Raw genomic sequence first — 25,786 nt, forward strand, 5'->3', positions numbered from 1 at the left:
CATTGTCTATGGGTGATGGTGACCACTTACCATCAGGTGGCCCATATGATCGTCCGCCAACCTAAACTATAAAAAAAGAGACACACGATAAGTAATTCCTACGAATAGTTAGGTAATTCCTAGAATCATTGATTTAAATACTATTAAATGATTCCAATTCATCCTTCTCTTTATACAAATTCAATTTTCTATAACTGATATTAATATTTTTCGAATATACATCTGATTTAAATCTATTTGTACTAATGTATGTCATCTGTTCCTCTGACACGTGTGTATTATCAAGAAAAACAAATATTGTTAATGTAAAAAGAAATGAGTCAGAGGGGCACGTATCCCCCATATTATCACGTCTTCCCCATACAAATAAACGTCATATTACGACAATTACTCTCACATACAGCACAGTACTTGACGTTCACCCTCCGCATAGACACCCTCTGAATACTTCATAAAACAATCTCCGATCTCGTTACTGGAGCATTTAATAAGAAAACTACTCATTCTCTCTAACAATTAATAAAAAAGGAAAACGAAATAATTCCAAGCTAAAAGTTAAAAGCGAAGAATTTTCTAAGAAAAACTTGAAATTGGATGGAACGTCATATAAAAGTGCTCCACAAAGCTTTGAGGGTAACCCTTCAATCCTTTAAATTAAATGAAGCCTTAGCCTTTCAGACAATAGCATACTAATTACGCTCCCTCTTTGCCTCGTTTCTTTTAAATCATAACCGGCATGAAAGGATCGAAAATTTAATATCTGATTTAAGTATAAGGGAATCGCTAAATACGATCCCAAATCATTTTTGAAATAAATTGAATGAATTATAATGAGTCTCATTGTTATTTTTAATGTTTAGGATACTTCGATCATTAAAAAAAAGGAATTGAAGAAACAAAGAGTGAACTTATCAATAGCTTTATATATTTTAACTAGTTGTTGCCCGTTGGCTCGCTCGCGTTTTAGGGATTGGTTGTCACGTGCTAGACAAAAAAATACCCTATGTGTTTCTTTGGAGTTCAATTTTGCTTCATAACAAATTTCATCAAATTCGGTTCATTGGTTTGGTAGTGAAAGAGCGACAGACAGACAGACAAACAGAGTTATTTTTAAATTTGTTTAATATTAACTATACAGTATATATAGATAATAGCATACATATTTGCCATTTGTATGTATATACATCATACTTAAATAACTTTAGCAATGGTTTCACATGATAAAATACCTGATTCAAATCTTGATTAACACACGGTATTTATAATGGATTCGTCAAATAATGCCGTTTTTAATATTATATATAATTTATGAAGCTGATGTGCTGGGTTGAAATTGCAACCAGTCCTATGAAACGTCACTGGGTTATTCCACCAAGAATTTTTTAGCAGTCGAGCTTATCATTTGACAATGTTCACACTCGTCGCTCGAAGTATTCATCAATAGGAAAATTGTACTTAAAATTGCCGCTCGTGAGTCTCATTTGATTATGAGAGTGAGCATACACCATAATATCTCCTGCGCAGTTCGCTTACCTCCATTAAAAATGGCCGATACAACGGAAATCGGTCAAGAGGACATCGTCAATCAATAATAGACAAGGATGTGTCTATTTTGACTCGAAATTATATTTTGTCGTCAATAAGTCGCGTGGGATAAATCGTTGACGCAAACTTGGAATATTTAGGAAATAAACTATTATTTTGACCATATTATTAATAAACATGAATAAATAATTAATGAGACCACGTTCCGAATACATAATAGCGTTTTTAAATCGTATAAGATACTTTAAATAAATAATACATCGATTCAAAACAGCTCATAAAAAAATCGATTAAGTATACTTCGAAATTAATTTATTTAAGAAATTATCTTTGATTCAGTGCACAAATAGGCCATTATGGTAGCTATCGAATTAAAAAGATCAATTAGGATTATGGGTCGAACCTCCGAGTGTACTTTAATATTCCGAGTAGGCGTGTCCGATTATGTGCTCATAATAGTATAGTACGACGCAACTTAGATGTCGCATCGGCAAAATTCGTAAACTCGATCACATCCGAATTAAGTACGCTATCCCAATTATCAATTTTTATTTCTTATGTGAATATGATTTTTACACAAACGTAATAACTTGTAATATCATATGACATTATCATAATCGTCAATTTGACACGTCGATTCACATGCACTTGCTTTGACGAATAGCTATTTCTATTGGTTGTATAAATCGGCAGTAATCGGTTTTATTCAATTTGCCGATGCTCCATCTATATCGTGTCGTACTAGTTTTGTTGTCTTCCTCTAATCCGTAATAACTGACATTGACAGATATATTTAAACATCATTCAGTATTAACGACGTCAATTTGATGCTTGGATTAAACAGTAATTTACATAATAAGTTTTAAATTAACAATCTTCCGTGTAAGAGCTGAGAGAATGCAACGTGAATTAGTTTTAAGTGGTATTTGTTTACCTTTTGAAACTCGGTGAGTCCGAAATACGCCATGGCAGCCAAGTTTCTCTTGGCGGACGCGAGCAGCACGCGATCCGTGTCCGAAGACCGATGCCGTAACGTTCCGTTGTAACAGCCGACGAGAGCCAAGTCGGCGAGCATGCGAGTCTGGCGGTTGTTTGCCAAGTTCCACGGGCAAGCCGCAAACTCCTCCAGGGTGACGCCGCGCCAAGACTCGCCGGTGTAGCAAGGGGGAACCTCCGACGCTGTGTAAAAAAAAGCTATAAACATACTGACATCGAATATTTAGACTTTCAACTTGTAAGAACCAAGATGGCCCATTGGTTAGAACGCGTGCATCTTAACCGATAATTGCGGGTTCAAGCCCAAGCAATCACCACTGAATATTTATTTGCTTAATTTGTGTTTATAATTCATCATACTAACGAAAACATCGTGAGGAAATCTGCATGTGTTTAATTTCATAGAAATTCTGCCACATGTGTATTCCACCAACCCGTATTGAAACAGCGTAGTGGAGTGGTGAGCGTATTTTTCGTAACCTTCTCCTCAAAAGGGATAGGAGGCCTTAACTCATCAGTGGGAAATTCACAGACTGTTGTTGTAACTTGTTACTCAAAGAAAAACAACACTACTTGTACGATTCAATATTTAAGCAACAACAGTCAAAATTACAATAATTTATATGTATTTAGGGTACATCAATATTTGTCTGCTTCGTCGGTATGGAGATTAAACCTGTGTTTGCGCACTCAATTGTGCAAATTATATGTCCAGCGTAGTTGGTCTAGTTTCCCTCGAGATTGGACGTTTCCTCAGAAGGACAACACTGTCATAATTTGTATTATGAATCAAGTAATTATGAGCAAAACAATGCAAACATCAATTAACCAGATATAAACGTACTACAAATACAATGACATCTAACATAGTAGTTTTCACGACACGGAATATAAAAAGGAAAATAATTCTACGATATAATTTATTGTAACGAAGTAGTCGCTGTATAAAAATCTACTGTAACTATCACGTGTCACTAACATTGCTTTCTATGCGTATGAAGAAGATAACTACATATGCATATGTACACACACATATATAAATTATACATATATCATAAAGCTACGTCTACACTTGCCTGAGGGGCACAGCTTCAAACAACTCCGATACACCAAACTTAAAGATTATGAACCAAAATCATCGATATTTATCGAAATATCAAGATCAATTTGTTATCATATTTATTTTATAGATAAAACTCGGGTTAAATATAGAACATTTAATATTCGATATAAGGTAAAAAAATTCAATTATTTCGAAAAAAGAATGTTTAAATTGTTGATATAGATGATAAAAAAGCGTGGAGTTAAAAGTGTTGACTTCCAAGCAGGATACATTAATTTAAATAATTGTATTTAATTTTTAAATGACATGACTTTGATTTTTAAATGTTAAAAAACAGTAACTAATGAGTTTCTTGACGGATTTTCTCGGTAGAATCTACTTTCCGAACCGGTGGTAGCTTCGCTTAAATGTAAAATGACGATTCAAAAGTGCTTGTAAAAGCCTACTTGAATAAAGCTTATTTTGATTTGATTTGATTTGGACTACGAACCAACGCATGCAGATTACACTTATGTTAAATTTAATCTCAGGCTAAAAAGGAGAAGAGAACGACTTAACTAAAAATGTAATCATTCGTATTTTAAATATTCATAATAACCACTAAGCACCCTTCACATTAAATCTAATAATGTACATAAATTAATTATTCGAATGGATTACTGTTCGGCTTACAAACAGCTGATAGTTATTTATACTTTTAATTAACATTTTGATATACAGCAACCACAATATTCCATGATCCATCATACAAAAAAAAATAGTATTTATACGTATCGCTAAATATAAATGTCATTACTGTTAGTAGGTATTCGTGCAGACCAGCCCGGGCTGATGCCGTCCTCTCATCAATTATTCATCCCAACAATGTTTTGCGTTCCCGCGTGTATTTGAAGGATGATGGAATTATGTAGCTTCCTAGAGAATATGACTTACGTTAAGCTATAATAACGGTGTAAGGGATGAAATAACTTGTACGTACTTGTTTACAGTGCCAGTGTATATGGAGGTGATCTTATCTTGGCCTTGGTTAATCTTATCTTAATTTTAAGCCGATGCGTTGCTATTATGAATAAAAAATCCTCATATTCGTAAGTATATTAAAATCAAGTAAAAAACTGTTAACCCACTGTCTCCTCCTTTAGGCTCCTCTCGAATTGGTTTGGAGTATATTCCGTGAAATAACTCTGATGTGTTGTTATTCGATGTGGATTTGCACTCAAAATATGCATATTTCAAGAAGATTTGCTTACGAGATTAATTGAACAAAGGAAATAAGCATAGAAAGCATAATGGTACTTCCCTAGGTTTTAATATGTGTTCGATTAAATCTCACAATATGCCAAAATATACAAAAACACAATTATAGAGAGGATTTGCAATATGAGATCGATTCTACAAAGCTTAGCGAAGCAGTATTGTATACAGTCAACATACAAGATTCTAATCCTGGAATATGAAAGGTAAAACCATATCACCGATCTCAAACGTCGACACGAACGGCACGCGACTTTTTCAGGAAAGATATAAATACATAAATTTTTACTTAAGGTCCATTGACTTTGAAATAATTTAAGTATTCATAAATCTAAAACCATTTCAAATTAATTAATATTTTGATAAGTCATTTGCAGGTGAGTTTTAAATAATGAATACAAATTTAACAAAACAATTTAAGCTATGTTTTATTGAGTAGCATATCGTTGTAATTGCGATAGGTACCTACCCCGGGGGGGTATCACTTTGGTTAAATGCAGTAGTAATATCTAGACTTATCAGTCTGATTAAAAAAATATGACTTTGATAGGCCAACAATTTTACGAATATTAGGTTAAGATAACGCTACAAACTACGAGGTTCACCCCATTCAGGGACGTTTAAACCTTGCGAATTCGCGCGTAAAGCTAGTCCATTAGTGTAGTGCTAAACTTCAATAATTAATTGGTATATTAAGTTCCGGTAAGGTGAGTGCATCCGGTTAATTATAGACATATGATAACATCTTAGTTAACACTGTTAACACTCAGATGGTCTACTAAGAAAATACACACACACACGTAATTGTATATTTTATTATATTATATACAATCTCTTTGATAAATACTCTTTCCTTTATATTAAAGTTTTTTTTAATGTAAAGGGTAGGCGGCGGAGGAGAAAATGGGCTACCCGACGATAAGTGGTCACCAACACTCATAGATAATTGGCGCTATAAGAATTAATGATTCCTTGTATGAGACCAAAGTACTGTAATGACCTTGGGACCTAACACCACCACAAAGTAAAGTGTATATTAAATATAATGAAAACTATTATTGATACATACATATAACAGAACACAAAACATATAATACACGAACGACTGAGTTTCTTAGCGGTTCTTCTTTTAATATTTCACATTCCGAACCAGAGATAGCTTTCCATTTAATATAATCTTGTAAAATAAAAATCTCAAATAAAAATATCAAGTACATTTTTATTTACGTTCCATACAGTTCCATTGTCTATCCAAACAACAGGTGGCTGATTAGAACCTCTGCCTTCTTAGAAATGAGAAAAGATTGTAATACTTGGAATAAAAGCTAATGAAACATTTTTCTGCAATTCTTGTTAAATTAAATAATACTCACAAGATTACATATCACTAAAAAGGATACCTCATTCTGAGATAAATATATTATCTTCAAATAAACTGGGAATAACCTTTGAATATCACATCTTTCCTCTAAATAATAACTTTTATATTGTATAGGTAAGCGATCGAGAAAATGGACCACCGAATGGTAGATGGTGACCAACGCCTATGTGACATATGTATACACCACACAGAGAAATAAAAATAAGTATAACTTAGATATAGTCTTGATATAACAGGCGTACCATTTTGGCGACCTTATCGCTACATAGCGATTTCTTCCAGGCAACCAACATTATTAGCCATTCCTTAGATGAGCAACGCATCAACAGATGGACGCTAAGATGTGATGTCCTTTTGCCAGTCACTACTGTGTAACACCATAATACTTTCTGGGATTAAAATATCTGATAATTAGGTGATACCTACCCAGAAATATTGAAATAAATAGGTTTCAAACTCAATCCACAATGTTGCTTCAATGTGAGGGTGGATACACTTATTACTGAATATCATTCGACAAAGGCAGATTTATTTATAACAGAGCAAAAGTTACTTTACCATTTAGAATATAAAATAATTTAACAATTATCTATGTAATTATACCTTTAGGTACCCTTGGGCTTGGTACAAGAATCATTGCGTAACACATAAATGTATCCTCTAAAGCAGTGATTCCCAAAAGGGTCCAGGTGGACCCCCAGGGGTCCACGGGAGACATGATGGGGGTCTAAGTAGGCGTGAATAAAAAATGGAAGATGTTAATAGGGGTCCACGAAAATTTATCTGCTTTTGATAGTAAAGAGCTAAATTTTAAGCATAAGTAAAGTGTTAGAAAATGTACTATTTTTCGTTTTTATTTTACCTATCGGCATATAGGGACAGAACTCAGAAGAATGTGTTAGAAATGTAGCAGCAGGGGGTCCACCGAAACCAATAACATTTTGAAAGCGGTCCACAAGAAAAATAAGTTTGGGAACTACTGCTCTAAAGGAAGGAAAACAAAAACGCACTTATTAATTACAGCTATATGTTCTACGTCTCAATGTTGACGTCCGCTTACGATAACCCCCGCCTCCCAGTTGCGTGCAGTAAGCATTTCATATGTCTGCTTGTCTAACAGAATTTGCTCCCTGAATTATAAATGACTCGGTAAGGAACGGTACTAACCCGACGCCGTACGCCCTTGACACCAGTGCCTGGATCCCTTCCACGTGGCCCCGCGCTTCACGTGGCGGTACTCTGATAAATATCTGTAACAAAGATTATTTATGTTAAAGCTTTACATATTACGTACAATAATGCCTTTCAAAACATTGGAATAATATTCTGTCTCCACTAATCATTGTATAGTACGACACAACTTAGATGCAGCACCGGCAAAATTCGTAAAACCGATCATCAATATTTTATTATGTCTTATGTGAAAATGATCTTTACACCAACGTAACAACTTGTAATATCATATGACCTAATATTTTGACACGTCGATTAACATGCTCTTTCTTTCTCGGGTTGAACTGACGCGAGAATCTAAAGCGACGAATAGCGTCGAATGGTGCGATAGGGAGCTATTTCTATAGGTCGTGAATTTGCCGATGCTACATCTACTTTGTGACGTATTTATGAAGAACCACGTCGCTTGTTCGAAATAATATTTGCGATCGAAATTATACTAAAACAATTCAAAAAAACCTTGTCGGATATTTCTGTAAAATTCAGTGAAGTGCCGGCGTGAGTTTTTGTTGAATGATAAGCAAGAATGGACAACTGGACACCATGTTAGACAAATTTATGCATCAGTATTTCAATAATATCCTAGTTAGCAGTGCGGGGCGAACGAAGACATATCGTTGGAAACAATTTATAACAACTGACAAATAAAAATGAAGTTAGTTTTGTCTTCTTTCTAACAATTCAGTGTGTAAGTATACGAAGTAGCTCGTGACCTTCGAGCTTGACTTAACTTAAGTACTATTGGTATTTGAATTATGAAGGTATTTCGAATGTTGAAACGCCAGAACTAAAATTAATTTGAAAATCAAGCAAAATCTTTAAACAATATTCATGCGATCATACTCAGCAAATATCAGACCTTGAGCCATCTTATGATGTGGTCATAACCTTTTAAACAACAAAAGCCTGAAATTTTCCCACTGCTGGGCTAAGGCCTCCTCTTCCTTTGAGGAGAAGGTTTGTAACATATTCCACCACACTGTTCCAATGCGTATTGGTGAAACCAGCATTGAAAGAGCATGCATGTGTACATGTTTTCAGAATTTCTATGAAATTAGAGTACGTGCTGAATTATAAATACAAATGAACCACATGAATATTCAATGGTGCTTGCCTGCGTTTGAACCCGCTATCATCGGTTGAGATGCACGTGTTCTAACCACTGGGCCATCTCGGCACTACCTTTCAAACATTGGACATCAGCTAAGATGTCATATCCCTTGCGCGTGTGCCATTATACACACCATTCTCTAGTTTTGCATACTAATGACACCTAAGATTATAATATATGAATAAAATAAATTTCATATTTGTATCTACAGCGCTTCGAATCCTCCAAAGATCGTAAAGTACGGCGTGTAATAATGTCATGCATAATTTTGCCATCGGGGTCGCAGTATTACGGCATGACCTTGTTACTTCCATAACTTATTCCAATTCATATAAGCTTTCATAGGGAAGATTATAAATTTATTACGATACTGTTCTATCGATGTTCTGGGATATATATTCTTTTTTTCTATTCAGTAAAAGTCATATATTTGCATTTATTGAAGAGGAAGTTTTTCGAACGCGACATGAGTGATATTTCAAAGTCAGAACAGAAGTATAAACTTCTCTACACGTTCGTATATCATTACATAGTATAAAACAAAGTCGCTTAACGCTGTCTGTCCCTACATACGTAGGGACAGACAGCTTAGATTTTTAAAATTACGCAACGGATTTTGATGCGGTTTTTTAATAGATAGACTGATTCGAGAGGAAGGTTTATATAGTAAAGAAACACTGATAATTTTTAAAGTTTCTCATGTGATGTCGTAAATAAACCAATTATGTTCGTAAATATTTAGTATCAGTATTGTCCATGCGAAGTCGGGGCGAGTTGCGAGTTAAATACAACGTTTGTATCGCAAGACTCTCTGTCACTAAACAATATCAAATTAGAGGGTATTTTATTTAAGAGGGCTCATTATGAAAGCATGAATATATAACTATTTACCTGGAAACAGGTTCCCTGAGTAGGGTTATGTAGAAATATCTCCGATGTACCGCGGAACCCTCGTGTCGATCCAGCTCTCCGCCCACGCACGCTGTCAGCTCCGTGAAATCAGCATGAAGACCGCATCTAAGGACAAACAGATTTAATTTATTATTAAATCGTATACATCGACACGAAGGAAAAATTGCCGACTTATAATTGGTATATATTATATTTTATTTTAAGTACGTTTTTTAATTAAAATTTTTACAACGTTGTGTAATTCATTCGATCAAAGAATTTAAGAACCTTAGAAAACTTTAAAAAGTCTAGTAACAAACAAATTTTCAACGCCCATATGATGAAGAAAATCTTAATCTTTTTGAGATGTTAAAATAAAGTAGACTACTTTAACTTTAGAAAAATAACAAAAATAAAAGAATCTAAACCCATGAAATTGCAATACACTATTCGGCTTGCACGCAGATAAAGTCGCGGGTAATAGCCAGTTTAAAATTAAACAGAATTGTCGGTCAGTACATTTAAAATAGCTTCCTTTTTTAGCAAAACCCTACATAACAAAACAAACCATAATTACACCCTTCATGTATCTGCTTACGAGTATATAATCTTTAAAAATTAACTTTATCAAAATCAATGAATCCATCAAAAGTTATAACAACTGAAGAATTGTACGTACATATTTGTTTACCAGTATTTTAGACAATAAACATTGAATACATATATAAACTTACTATTATACCACATACTCGAAAATACGTTTGTGCTATAATATCATTTTTATTTCATACGTAGTCGAAGCCGCGAGCAGACAGCTAATATATAATAATAAAACCAGTTATTATACTAACTTTTAAGTAACAAAACGAAAAACTTATAAAAGATAACCGAAACTCGAAGATCTCGTACAGAGATATCACAATGGAGTACCTACTCTAAAGTTCGTAACAAAAAGCATTCGACAAAAAATCACGAACATGTTCCTCGTATCCGGGACGCGTACTGGAGCGCGGGGCAGATAGTTTGGCACCGAGACGGTCTTGTATATCGCTCGCCCAGCAAATGTTAACAAAAGGAACTTATTAATGGATGCATCGAGCTGGCCACATTATTTTTGCTGATCTCGGACACCGCAAGCGTTCCTCGCATACATCCACTTTGGGACCGGAGTTGTTTAGTCAAATCAATATATACTTTATTCAAGGAGACTTTTACAAGCACTTTTGACTTGTCATTTAACAATAATATTAAGTGATGCTACCATTTACGTACGTTGTACGTTTCGGAAAGTAGATTCCACCGAGAAGAACCGTCAAGAAACTCAGTAGTTACTCGTTTTCAACATTTAAAAATACAGTCATATTAGTTAATTACAATTATATAATTGTGCATATACATATATGCATATATCCTGCCTGGAAGTTAACAAGTATAATTCCACGCGTTTTTTATCGTATGTATAATCTTGTATTGAATAATATGTTTATGTTACCAATGTATTTTTTACAAATGATTTAAATTTACGAAATGGCAAAGTTAAAATTGTCGACGTTTCACAACCCCATGCAAATAGCGTTCCGTTAATTTGACGACGCATTTCGTCTATTGTGAAACGGCAAAGCTAACATATAACTTAACTTATATTTATTTACTATACTAGATATTGCACACGTCGTAATCCAAATGGGCACAATAGCGACATTTGTATAACACGAGACTGTTCCGTTTAAGGTTTGTACATAAATCCGTACAATATCAAAGAGCGTGCGGTCTTTGGAAATATATATTCGCTCCTGTCGCGAAACGCAGTCAAGCGTGAAGGAGATTGTTCGAAAACGACACGTGGTTTTTTAACTTTCCTTTTAAATACGAATGAAGACAAACGTTTCTACGAAAGATAACACAAAAAGTAAAAAAAAAAACAATTATTTACGTGTTATATATGTTATGGAATAGGTTGGTGGACGCGCATATGGGCCACCTGATGGTAAGTGGTCACCATCACCCATAGACAATGACGCTGTAAGAAATATTAACTATTCCTTATATCGTCAATGCGCTAGCAACCTTGGGAACTAAGATGTTATGTCCCTTGTGCCTGTAGTTACACTGGCTCACACACCCTTCAAACCGGAACACAACAATACTGAGTACTGTTATTTGACAGTAGAATAACTGATGAGTGGTACCTACCCAGCCGGGCTAAACATTGTGAAATCAAATTAATATACATTATCTTTGATATTTACGGGTCAAGAAATATACTATTAGAATCTTTGTTGCGGCTGTAACAACTTATCTATTAACCTATTTAATACTATATAATATTATTCAAGTCGCCCGCGGCTTCGCTTAATGTGTTAGGAAAAAAGTAGCCTATATCCTTTCTTCGAGTTCAAGCTTACTTCAAACCAAATATTGTCAAATTCGGTTCAGCGGTTTGGTCATGAAAGAGTTATAGACAGAGAGACAGTCAGAGTTACTTTCACATGTATAATATTACGATAGATTGTACATAGACATTGAAATAATTTTCTCTTTGCAACATATATTTAAAAATATTAAACATTAATGAAGTAAAAATAAAAGTGTCAAAATAACAATCATAATGAATTATCGTATTATCAAGTGTTTGAAAAACAATTGCTGCACACCTAATCCATTAATTGCGGACCGATGTTTCTTTGTATTCTAAAAAACAAACGACGATATCTAAAAATAGTCGACATCCATCGTAATATATCGCCTCACTAAGTCGGGCCGGCAACTTGTGATTTATTTATTAAATTAATTTATATGGGACGGCAGATAGGCATAAAGGCGACCAGATAGAAAGGTTGTAATAATTATTATTAGCTATTGAATTATTACCAACCTTCAGAACTAAGATTTTACGTTTAATCGGAATAAGGTTATGAAACCTGTCAATTACACCAAGTTCTACGACAAAGAGTACTTAAACTCGAATTATAGTATCTATATTAACATTATAAATGTGAAAGTAACTCTGGCTGTCTATCTATCGCTCTTTCACTCCCAAAGCAATGAACTAAATTTGATGAAATTTATTATGAAGCAAACTTAAACCCCAAGGAGGGATATAGACTACTTTTTTGCCTAATACTTGACAACCTACCCCTGAAACGCGGCAAAAACCGCGGGCAATAACTAGTAATACTACATATAAGAAATATAAATATTGTTACATCCTATTATATAATAATGATTGTATCTCATTGTATGTTCTTATGAGGAATAAATTATTTAAACCTATACTAAAGGCAATAATTTCATAATATCAATATCATAATCATTTTAAAACGACGACTTAATCACACTAATCTCAGGTTTCTGAAACGCTGATCAAAGTACGATTAACAAAATTTGCTTGAATTACTCTCATTGGTTATTTATCGCGTCATTGGATGCAACGACCAATTAGCAATGACCGATGATTGATGATTCGGATTAAGCTAAATTAGTTTATTTATTTATTTGGTTATCCAACAGTTTTTATACATAAGTTGATATATTGACTATTATATAACATATAATTAAAACCAAAATAGGATTACACAGGTAACTTAAACATATTAATAACTAGAAGACGGTAGTAAAAGTAAAACTGTTTACGGGTGGGAATCCAATACATATGTGCGTGTATGTGTGTGAGTGTGTGTGAGTGTGTGTGAGTGTGTGTGGTGTGTGTGTGTGTGTATGTGTGTGTGTGTGTGTGTGTGTGTGTGTGTGTTATAATGATTTTTTTATCTTTTCAGTTATTTAACTGATCAGCTTTCAAAAACTAGAGGACAATCATGTCAGTGCGTAACAAATTGTAATCATTAGATACTATTATTTTTTTATGTCATAGGTGGCAAACGAGCTGGAGACTCACCTGATGGAAAGTCACTACCACCCATGGACACCTGCAACATTGGAAGGTTTGGAGGTGCATTGCCTCATTAAGAAATGAGTCGCTATTTTCTTGGTCCTCGAGTCATAAATTATTTACAAACTTTTTGTATACCATTTACGTACCTTTATAGTGAATAAAAACCTAGCAGGGAATTTAATTCGAATATATTTATTAAATATTAAAGCTAAAGAGATCTGCTCGAAAAACCTCAAAGGAGTTTTTAAGTTCGTATAATATTTACGCTTTAAACGATATTGCGATAAAACTGTCTGTAAATATTTTGTAAGTTTTTTTATATGAATGCTTAGTATAGAATATTTAATGTGTACAAAATTATATCAACAAAACAACGGCATGTAAATTTTCGTTTGAGGAGAAGGTTTGGAACATATACCACCCCGCTATTCCAATGCGGGTTGATAGAATACAGATGTGGCAGAATTTCTATGAAATTAGACACATACCTACAGGATTCCTCACGATGTTTTTCTTCACTGCCGAACACGAGATGAATTATAAACACAAATTAAGCACATGAATATTAAAGGCTGCCTGTGTTTGAACCCGCAACCGTCGGTTAAGATGCACGCGGTCTAACCACTGTGTCATTTGTGCTCTTGAATAATATCGTCTATTTATAATTAACTAGCTAGTCTAATTATCTGAATATCGTCATCGTATTTGACGATACGTCACCGCAAACCAATTTCAATAAACTAAGCCATATGGTGATCAAACTAAGTTACAAATGGCTTCAATTAACTTGCACGATATCGCTTCATTCGCTCGGATTAGTGACATTAGCTTCGATTTGGGCAATCGTTTACACTAACAACTGTATACCGCGGATACGTGAAAAAGTTATTATAATACCGATCACGTGTTCCAAGCTCGTTTTACGTAAGATGTATAAATGTAATAAAAAAAATGTAGTACATAATCAACTTCAATTCATAAACTGTTAAAGTAGAAAAAATGAAATAGATATTTTCCTGAAAAAGTAAAAGAAGAAAAAAAGAGCCCGTATAATTCCCGTTTCTGGACTAGGGCTTTCTTTTGAAGACAAGTTTTGGAGCGGATTCAAACATTGTACTTCAATACCTCTTAATAGTTACGCACGTGACAGATTTTCATTTGACATTGAGGGCAAGACATGGAACACAAATTAAACTCCTAAAAATTCAGTTATGGATCCGGTTCAAACCGTTTATGTCCATCTCAATGAACGCATTCTACTAATAATAATGTACAAACATCATAAAATATTCATCAATTTTATAAAGTACTGAGACAGAAATTGGCTTTATAATGGTAGGGGCTCAGCTCCTTTCATTTTCATTAGAACTTAAAGGAATTTTAACCATGCCTTAGATTGTTAACCCGCTATAAATTATATGAACTGAGTTAGTTGCCTCATGATCTCTGTAAATACACGAGCAAATTCGCCCATCGGCCTGAACAAAGCTAAGTATCGCTTAAATTTTCAGCGAAACATACAAACATAATATCACAAATTACCGCTAGTAATTTATCTTAAGTTGATAATGGAAGGGACATATACATACATATATATTTGAATTAAATTAACAGAAATGCCTGTCGTAAATCGAGACATTTATTTGGGTTACGTTCTCCCTTATAATACCGTTAAATGTGAAAGTCCACAATCTATATCGGAGCCAAGATCGTAATTACACGACTTGAAACTGCTTTTGACATTTTGTTAAGTTAAGTTGACTCTTAAAACTTGTAGGCTTAACGAAGTTGGAGTGTAAGTAACAATTGGATTGCCTTCAGAACTTGAAATCTCTTCAGGCCTTAATAGAAGGGTTACAGTTTTAACATTCATAACATTCATTCGATTTTAATTTTATTTTTCAGAACTTGTTGATATAAACCAAGTCGTTGTTTTTTATTTTAGTTATAATAAAATCATATTCGTAAATCACATTTACAGAGCTGAGATGGCCCAGTATGAGTTGAGATGGCCCAGTGGTTATAACGCGTGCAACTTAAGCGATGATTGCCGATTCAAATCCAGGCAAGCACATATATATGTGCTTAATTTGTGTTTATAATTCATCTCGTGCTCGGCGGTGAAGGAAAACATCGTGAGGAAACCTACATGTGTCTAATTTTATCGAAATTCTGCCACATGTGCATTCCACCAACCCGCATTGGAACAGCTTGGTGGAATATGTTCCAAGTCCTCTTCAAAATGGAAGAGGAGACCTTAACCCCGCAGTGGGAAATTTACAGGCTGTTACTTTACTTTACTTTAAACCTTTAACCTAAATATGTCTTGATGAAAGTCATGAATTGCTCAAGATATATAAACGTATATAGGCCCCAGACATAGAATATCTGAATACAAATAATATAATATAAGTACAAATGTAAAGAAAAAATATTTTTCTCATGTTTATTTCAGATTGGCAAACGAGCAAACAGTTTACGATCTGACACTCATGAGGTCACATACGTCCATAGACATTTTAAACTCTTGTATCTATTATCTTCCTTGGACCTGTTATTACACTGGCTAACTGACCATTAAAGCCCGTACATATTCATTATCTTAGAATATGATGTTTAATGTGTCATCGTTTCTATCCTAATGCAGATTTATCGGTCGGCTCTAAATTTTTTTTTCTTTGGTATAGGTTGTCGGACGAGCATATGGGCCACCTGATGGTAAGTGGTCACCATCACCCATAGACAATGAAGCTGTAAGAAATATTAACTATTCCTTACATCGTCAATATGCCACCAACTTTGGGAATTAAGATGTTATGTCCCTTGTGCCTGTAGTTACACTGGCTCACTCACCCTTCAGACGGTATTTGGCGGTAGAATAACTGATGAGTGGGTTGTACCTACCCAGACGGTCTTGCACAAATCCCTACTCTCTAATCCCACCAAGTAAAATTTTAGATAGTCTTTTTTATAATAGGCGAAACTATGGATGACTAGTTATCACCCGTCAGGTATATCATGGTAGGCGTCAAATGTAACATGTTTTCTTCCTTATAGTTCAATCTTACTTCATAACACGTTTCATTTAATTCTGTTCAATGGTTTGACCCCGAAAGACCAATATATAGACAGATATGTCACATTTATAATATTATCGATGTATAGAAAATGTGGAGTTCGTATTCGTTAATTTACTATAACACATACAACAACAACAACAACAACAACAACAACAGAAAGTAAATTCCCACTGCTAAAGGCTAAAGGCCTCCTCTCCCTTTGAGGAGAAGTTTTGAAACATATTCCACCACGCTGTTCCAATGCGGGTTGATGGTATATACATGTGGCACAATTTCTATGAAATTTGTCATATGCAGGTTTCCTCACGATGTTTTCCTTCACCGCTGAGCACGAGATGAATTATAAAGACAAATTAAGCACATAAATCAGCGGTGCTTGCCTGGGTTTGAACCCGCAAACATCTTTGAAGATGCACGCGTTCTTAACACTGGGCCATCTCGACTCACTCACCTATAACACATATGAAGTATTTTTAGCAGACGATGAATTGAATTTGAGAATAAGAATCTTCTTTAATAAATAATACCATCTCAGCCTGCTCGCTTACATAATGGTTGTAATATCATAAGCATATAAAGACAGGTTATGAATCGGATCCGCATACCGGACATACTAGTTTTAACTAGTTTAATGATGTACGATCGTATTTTGCATGAGTTTTCAATAAATATGCAACATATAGATTTCCTTATTGGAATTGTTCAAGAGGTTCGCTTCAGACTGCGTGGCGACGCGACGTGGGCGGGTTTATAGCTCGTGTTTGATCGAGATAAGAGATCAAGCGCGCAACGCAAATTTAATGTTGCCAGTGTTAAAATTACTTCCTATGCAGCGGATAATAGGAAAATTCCAATACTATATATATTAAGAGACTTCAATTAGCAGTAACTACATTTTATATGTATGTAGATACAGATTAATAAACAAGTTTACAATAAATTATATGAGGTTTAATAGCTAGTGGTTGACAGCGTTTATTCATATGTATATCGTATATTCTTAAACCACCTCTGATATTAGGAAGGATTATAGAGTTACTTCATTTGCGGTAGAATTATTTATCCAACCAAAGTAATCGGACTTAGGTTTTTTTATTTATTTACCACGAAATATACAATTTATTATATACCAATCCACATTGGAACAGTGTGGAGTAACATCCAAATCCTCGAGGGCACCACTACAGAGTAATACTCACCGGCTTTTCTTTTCCCGTTACAAAATAGATATTCTGAGATTTGAATACAAAATGACACATTATGACTCCGGCGATATATTTAAAAAATTCTAGAGAATTGTATTTTTAAAACATTAACCACACATTTTGTTAAAATTAAACACGTTTGTTTGTTAATCATTTCTGAAACCCAACACTTCTGCTTTGTTGTGTTTGTTAATTTATAAAATGGAACTTTAACCCTCTTTCCATTTGATTTATTGTTTTACGTTTAATCTGTATTGTTAAATAAATCATCCATCGTCATGAAAATTAAACTTTTGCAAGTAACGACGTGAAAATCTTAATATAAATGAGTAAGTTTGTGTGTTTAACCGTTTTATTACTCAATCACTGTCGTGTCAGACGGATTCTAATAAAAAGTCATTTATTACGGGGGGGAGTTTAAAAACATTACTCGGATCTAATGTACCAAGCTACGTAAGCCGAGATAGTCCAGTGCATTGAACAACTCAATCTTAAATGAGAATCGCGGGTTTACATTTAGGCAACCTGTGACTTTTAATGAGATTTAATTGTAGGATTAATCACTTTCATTAATTTTGATACATGAAATACATCAAACTGTAGGAGCATTATGATGGAATAACTCAAAGGCTGTTCGTTAAGAAAAACATTTGCCTAGTCGTAGGAGATATAAAATCAATTATTTACTTAAACCATTATTTATTTTTTTTTAAAATATTTTTTACTTTTTTTACCGTTTTTACTGATAACAAAAATTCGGCAAAACTCTACCAAGAAAAAAAAAACATTTAAATTACTTAACAAACACAGGAGAAAAACATATTAGCCCAATATGTTTTTCTCTCTATTTTTATCTTAGTCAAAATAAAACAAATATTACACAACAATTTTATATCTAAATTATTATTAGAAATGCGATAGTCTATCTGCCAGACACTCTGTCTCTTACGCTTTCATAACCGAATCACTGAACAGAATTTGATGAAATTTGGAAGAGCCGTAAGGAAGAACTACGACACCCTCTCCGCAAAAAAAAAGCGAAAACTGTCGTTTAAACCAACAGTAATTAATCAGTAACTTACCTTATCTGTAATGTATTAGAATTTATAATAGAAGTAGAAGATTACTAAGAGCGATAAGGCCTTACTTACTTACTTAAAATATGCATATTTTATATTTAATTATAAAGCATTTTTAGCTCAAACTGTGACTATGTGGGTATAAACAAAATCTTTCATAATTCGCCTTCATAAAAAGAAATTAAAACTGGAGTATTTATTCTCTTAATTTGCAGAAAATCTGGACGTATTTGAATGGGAGCGGATTTCAAGATTTTTTGCGAGATGAGGTAATAAACCGAAGGCTCGGAATATTTAAAACCAAACGATATTTCGTTTTCTGTATTTCATATAATTTACTTCGAGTAAATCTAAATATTATTATCGAACAAATAGCCGAGTCGAGATTTATTAATAAATAACAAATTGCTTGAAGAGTAACTCGTTTAAAAAAGTACTTTCAACTGCTACGATTATCATACGTCCAAGTTGAAATGTAGGTAAAACAGTATTTCCAACAGAGCCGATAGTATAGAAAGTTCTTGATTTGAATGTCGTGTGTTTGTGCAGGTTTATTTTGTAAATACACTCCAACAATGTAAAACACATCGTCTGTACACTTCTTAGAACAAATAATTGCTTAGAAATGGCGTGTGAAAGCTTCGAACGGAAGACCAACATTATTAACTAAATTGGAAACAACGTTATGTGTGAAATGACGCCGCGTTACTCGACCGTGTGTTACAAATTAAGTTATTTCTATGGTAATTTTAATATTTAACTTGTTCCAGTCATGGACAATTTGGTACACTTTATTTTTAGAACAAGTCGTTTAAATTTCTCCAAAATATTCGCCCCAAGAGAAGTCGTAAATAAATAATTAAAAGCTTTAAAATGTCTGTCAATATTCGTTGCTCCTTAACACACATTCAAACTGCCGTTTAGCAAGTATACTAGAGTTAGGTATGGCGACCACAAGACATATATGTAAGTCGCAAATACTGATATGAACAACAAAACCTCACTATTGTTTACTTGTAAATACGTCACTTTATGTCTGTGTCATATTCACATTGTGGTTAGGACAGCCTTTGGGCTATTTACTCGAGTTGAGATACAAGACGACCTACGAAAGGTCGGAACTCAAACCATGGATCCTTTACGGCCTTTAAGTTGCTATCGCCGTCTTAGGCGCCATAAAATCGAATTGACTTTAGAAGACGAATTCAGATTGTAATCTTTTTATGTAATATTGAACGCCTTTATCGGTACTAATATTATTAGTGTAGTAAGTTTGTTTGTTACGTTTTCACGTCTTAACTATTTAGCCAATCATAATGACGTATAACGACGTATACGTCATTATGACGTCATTATTACGAATAACGTAATACACGTTGTATTTCAGAAGAGAGCATTGGGACAAGACTTGCAAAACTGCAGCCGGAAAGAAATGTAAAAATATATTCATTGAAATCAGCCATAAGATATCTATGAGACGAAAGTTTTATTGAAATCCAGAGTTGGAATTAGGGGCCCCTCTCCCAGAGGTACGCTAACGCGCTGAACAATCAGAAAGGAGCTTCTCTACAATAAAACTTTTCACTTATTTTAGGTTTTAAAAATAACCCGTTATTACTACGAAATAAAGGTCATTTTTAATGTAAAAATCTTTATCGAAAACCTTATTTTCTAAATTAAATTGATGCCTGGCTACGAACTATGAATATAAAACATGCTTTAATATACTTGTCAAAGATATGTACTAAATAATTGTAAGTATACTTTATTACAAGCAGAGATTTAAATGAAACAATACAACTGACTTTTATAAAGAACGAAAGGTAAAAATATCTTATGTATTTATTTCCATTTAAAATTCATTAAAATACTAATGGTAATACGTTGTTTTGAATCGGAATTTCGATTCCACGGGGAAATGTTGCTTGCATTCGTACTAGCATTCCACGAAGCCTTGATTTGTACAGTAAGCATTTTTTAATTTTCATTTGTATATAATTAAAACCTTCACGTTGATGATAATAAAAATAATCATATGTAAAAATATATTTATCGTTCACTATTCAGTATTCAATACAATAATAAATTTTATGTATCTAAGTGACATTGTATCGTATCTATTGTTAAGGGTCCAACTATTGACGAATTACCATTCGTAGCCTTAATGTTCAGTTTTGTGTTTATTTAGGAAGTCCGTGTGTTTATTTTTTGACGTTGTATTCTCAAAATCATTTTGATCGTGACTATAAAATTCAATTCAACTGCTTTCTCTCAACTTACTATTCCAGCTGCGTATATATTGTGAAATAAGATAAATTTCATAAAATATCAAAGAGAATGTATATGAATATATAGAATCATAAGCCGAATTAATATTATTTCTTAAAATCTTGTGATTTGACATTAAATTGACTTCATATCATAGGTCAAAATCTTGAATAGTCTATGATACTCTTTATGGATTGGTTAAAAAAATGCATCCACAAAGCCGTTATCAAATCTTTGTCAGTAGAATTAAATTATAAATAAAAATAGGTTAATCAAAAGCTGTTACTAATGTTCATTATAACTGAGCTTTGCGCAAACATAGGGTTTGTTTAAATATAGATATAGATGATACAAACTTTTGGAACTTATTGATATATTACTTATTTATATTTTTTATGTTTAAATAACATACCTTTATAATTTAATCGTGTATAATTACATTATAGTGTATAATTTTAATTCCAAGCCGATGATAGCTATATTTAATTGAACTCGTAACATGAAAATTCGATAATGCTTGAAGGGCCTAATTGAAAAAAGTAATAGATTGATTTTGGTTATATCGCGTTAGTAATATCAAAATGAAAAAAAAAGTATTTAACGTAGCTTTCATTTTTCAACTACTTTTACACTTTTGATAAAAGCTCGATCGGCGTTACTTTTGCAAGTCAAAGATTTAGTGCAAATCTTCAAACTGCATCTTTGGCTATCATCATCATCCTGAGAGCAGCCTTATCCTAATTTTATTTGGGGCCGACGCAGCATGTCTTCTCCTTTCTCCTTCCATACTTCTCTGTCGGACATCATCTCACAAGTAAGATGTAGTAACATTCTCTCTAACTATATCGTCTTTCATACAATCCATCCATCGTTTCTTTTGGTCGTCCTCTACCTCTATAGCCATCCTCAAGACCTTCCTTACAACATGGTCCTCATACCTCTGCATAAAATGTCCATACCATGACAGCCAATTTCCACATAGCTTCTCGATTACCGGTGCCACTTACAGCCATATTTGGTCATCATAACCAAAAATAAAAGTATTCAATACGTAATCCATATTTAATTTTGCGATTTTTCCGTCGATGCATTCATAACTCCTTAAGATATTGATATACGGCTGCAGGGGCGGTATATTTCAAAGCAATTTTCTTCCTTGCATGATAAACATTTATCTTCGAACGTAGCTTAACAACGTCTGGCAACCTGCCATAACCGTTACCGGTACAAATTACACATGCTCGTTAATTCTACCATTCTAATTTAATGGATCATCGAATGCGCATATTACAAATTATTGCTATGAATTTGTGACCACCGACTGAAATTGTTTGGTGAAGGGGCGATATTTTACAGCCGATGATAATGAAACTGAAAATAATGTTTGTTTCAACATTAAGCCTACCTATTAAAATGTAGTTAAATACGTCCCTATTCACGAACATCAAAGTGTATAACTAAACATATATATATATATATATATACATATTAAGAGTTCTGCAGTGATCTTATATCTTTTGCGATGTATTATTATTATTAAAATATTATGGTTATATTTTTTTATGTAATTAATATGTATATTTCCATTGTTCTTGCTATCCATATGTATGTTTAGATATTTGAAATTATAAAACGGATTTTGATGTAGATTAACAGAAAGAGTGATTCGAAAGGAAAGTTTTTGTATATAATACACGAAGTTACTGCACTAATAATATAGTAAAAAAACACTGATAATTTTAGAAAATTCCAATGCGATGTCGTTAACAAATAAACTCTGTATGATATTTAGTATCAGCATTATATATATAGATAATAAACGCCAGGGGTTGACATCGAACCTACAACTTGTTAATCGCTAGCAATAATTATACCGTAAACAACGCACGTGGTATCGTAAATTTAAAAAAAAAAAAACATAAATCGGAATAGAACCTAAACACTCGGGAACACATGCACTCGGCTCCCCTTAACGCTCACATAAACACGACACGTCAAACATATTTGTAAAACATTGTTTTTAAAGCTCTGGCACGCCGCCAATGTCGGATGGAAAATGTAAAATATTTTATTTTTATATCCATCATTTAGCGGAACCGACCAACATTAACATAAGTATATGAAATAACTTCGCATAAACACTCTTGTTTTATAGATATATTTTTTATTAAATCCCCGCAAAGGTGTTTCGTTTAGGAAAACACTAAAAGTATTTTAGTTGGCACAATACTCAATTATAAAAACATCACATAATATTCAAATATTCGTGCATGCGAATTGTACGTGAGAGCTTATTTTTCCGTCTCATTCTTATTGGATCGAGGCGAAAAAAATGGGCTCATTTCACTCGATGGAACTGGCAATTTCCACGCTCGGACAAGCGTAAGCCTGTCGAGAAGTCATCGGAGACAATAGTAAAACTTATCGGCGAGCGGACTTGAAACGACGTGTTTAAATCAAATAATATGAATACTAGACCATCGTCGGCGAAGCGAATATCATTTACATGAAATTCGAAGAGCAGCGAGATGGCACTGCGGCGAAACGAGCGAGAATCGAATAACACATCGAGTTATGCTTATCTCCGCAAATAGGTTACGGCTGGTTTGGTAATGTTACAGTATGTTGGCAAATATTACCGTCTATTTGGTGGTCGTATAAGTGAAGTGTTACTCGATAAGGTTTTCCGTGGAGGATATTCGAGCGGTTTGGCAGTGAGCCATCACGGAAATCTAACCCACGTTTTCGTTAGTTTTTCACCGCAGTATTAACGTCGAACCTTTTATAAGTCTATAAGACACGGATCGCCGGAAACTGATCGTATCAAAACCTCTTTACAATCACTAACAGTATTAAATACGAAGGAGTTTTTATTTAAATCTACAAGTGTGTGTTCGATAGATACGTTTGTGTGTGTTAATACGAATTGGATAAATTAGTTTAATATATTAGATACCTAAGTGCGTAAATTATTACTCAACTCTTAAAACGCAGTCATAAATATGATCAAGTGCGACTGTAATTAGCGTAAAGTGAACTGAGGTTAAGCATTGTGCATTAGCTATCGCTACACTGAACCATAATGAGATGGGTTTATGTAAATCTTTAAATGCACAATGATAACGCATTAAAAATTACAATACCTATTATCAAAAATGCATTTATGTTTATCATAATATTATTCATAAATTATAGATTCATTTTAACTTTAATCAAATGAACTGTTGCGTTAAATTCAATAATTTGTTTATTATTGAATGAACCGTGAAATAAGTGCTCAAAATATGATTATTATTAATTTACAATAGGTAGATGAAATGCAAAATTGCCTACCTGGAGTAAGTGGCACCACTAAACTTGGGTACTAAGAACTGATGACCCTTATGGCGGTAATTACTACAATCGTAATTATGCTAAGTAGTGCGGTTTAGCGGTAGAATGAGAAATGAGTACCTAGCCAGAGAAACTTACACAAAGCAAGCCGAATTTATTATTAAAAAGTTTTTATTATTAAAGGGTTTTATGTGAGGGGACTCCGTTTACAATAATCAAAGAACGAGTTTATCGGTCATGAGTCGAGATGGCCCAGTGGTTAGAACGCGTGCATCTTACCCGATGATTGCAGGTTCAAACCCAGGCAACCAAAAAACCGCTGTTCATGTGCTTAATTTGTCTTTATAATTCATCGCGTACTCAGCAGTGAAGGAAAACATCGTGAGGAAACCTGCATGTGACAAATTTCATAAAAATTCTGCCACATGTGCATTCCACCAACCCGCATTGAAACAGCGTTGTGGAATATGTTCCACACCTTCACCTCAAAGTGAGAGGGGTCCTTTAGCCCAACAGTGGGAATTTACAGGCTGGTGTTGTGTGTTTTTGTTGAGTTTATCGGTTTGTAAATTTGGTTAATTGTCGTCAACAATTATATATTGAAACGCTAATATACATCTTCATACTCAAATCAAAATAAATCAAATCAAAATAAACTTTATTCAAGTAGGCTTTTATAAGCACTTTTGAATCGTCATTTTACAATTAAGTGAAGCTACCACCGGTTCGGAAAGTAGATTCTACCGAGAAGAACCGGCAAGAAACTCAGTAGTTATTCTTTTTTTACTATCCGTTATTGGCAACCTTCTGATCCATAAGTAATAAGACAATGATAGCTTCTGAATTACGCCTCGTAGACTAGAATAGTATTCATGTCCGGTACATTAGCTTCCATGATTATGGAAAATATAGACTTTAAACCGAACAACAATATGAATATATTGTTGTTGTATATAATATATATAACATAGACAAAACAATATAGATACGTCACTGGTTTCGAATAACGTACTGAAACAGATAATTCGTTGACAAATACAGCCAGCCCTGGCATGGCTCGTGTATCGATAACATTTGCTGAGGATAAGAGCGGTTGGCATCACGCCACCAACGATCTCCTACCGATTCCGACGTGGTTCATTCACCGGAGCCAAAACTCTATTTACCAATCTGGACCGCATATTATCTGCTACAGCGCCTAATGCCAAACATTTTTAGTTATATCGATTCTTGGATTATACGTAAAATCAAATTTTTAGCCGAATTCTAAATAAGGAGGTTTTTCAGTTCGACATGTATGTATGTATGTATGTAACATTGTTAGAATTTAATTATATTTGAGTCTAATGATCCATATAGGCTTCCAATGACGTGTGCTTTAGTGTATAATTTTATGTTTTCTCCACGAATTTCTTGATAACCAGTCATATTGAGATGATCATTTTTAATTTAAGT

General features: G+C 33.8%; 1 protein-coding gene across 1 annotated transcript in view; it reads right to left on the reverse strand.

Annotated features, from left to right (window-relative positions):
• Positions 1-25,786, reverse strand: part of LOC124535914 (heparan-sulfate 6-O-sulfotransferase 2) — a 115,005-nt gene that overhangs the window by 6,913 nt on the left and 82,306 nt on the right. Inside the window, exons 4-6 of the mRNA XM_047112319.1 lie at positions 9,475-9,600; positions 7,407-7,489; positions 2,480-2,724 (exon numbers count right to left, since the gene is read on the reverse strand). Coding sequence (XP_046968275.1) covers positions 2,480-2,724; positions 7,407-7,489; positions 9,475-9,600 — 454 coding nt within the window. The remainder of the gene's footprint in view (positions 1-2,479; positions 2,725-7,406; positions 7,490-9,474; positions 9,601-25,786) is intronic.

Source organism: Vanessa cardui, chromosome 2 (assembly GCF_905220365.1).
Source record: "Vanessa cardui chromosome 2, ilVanCard2.1, whole genome shotgun sequence".
Lineage (NCBI taxonomy): Eukaryota > Metazoa > Arthropoda > Insecta > Lepidoptera > Nymphalidae > Vanessa > Vanessa cardui.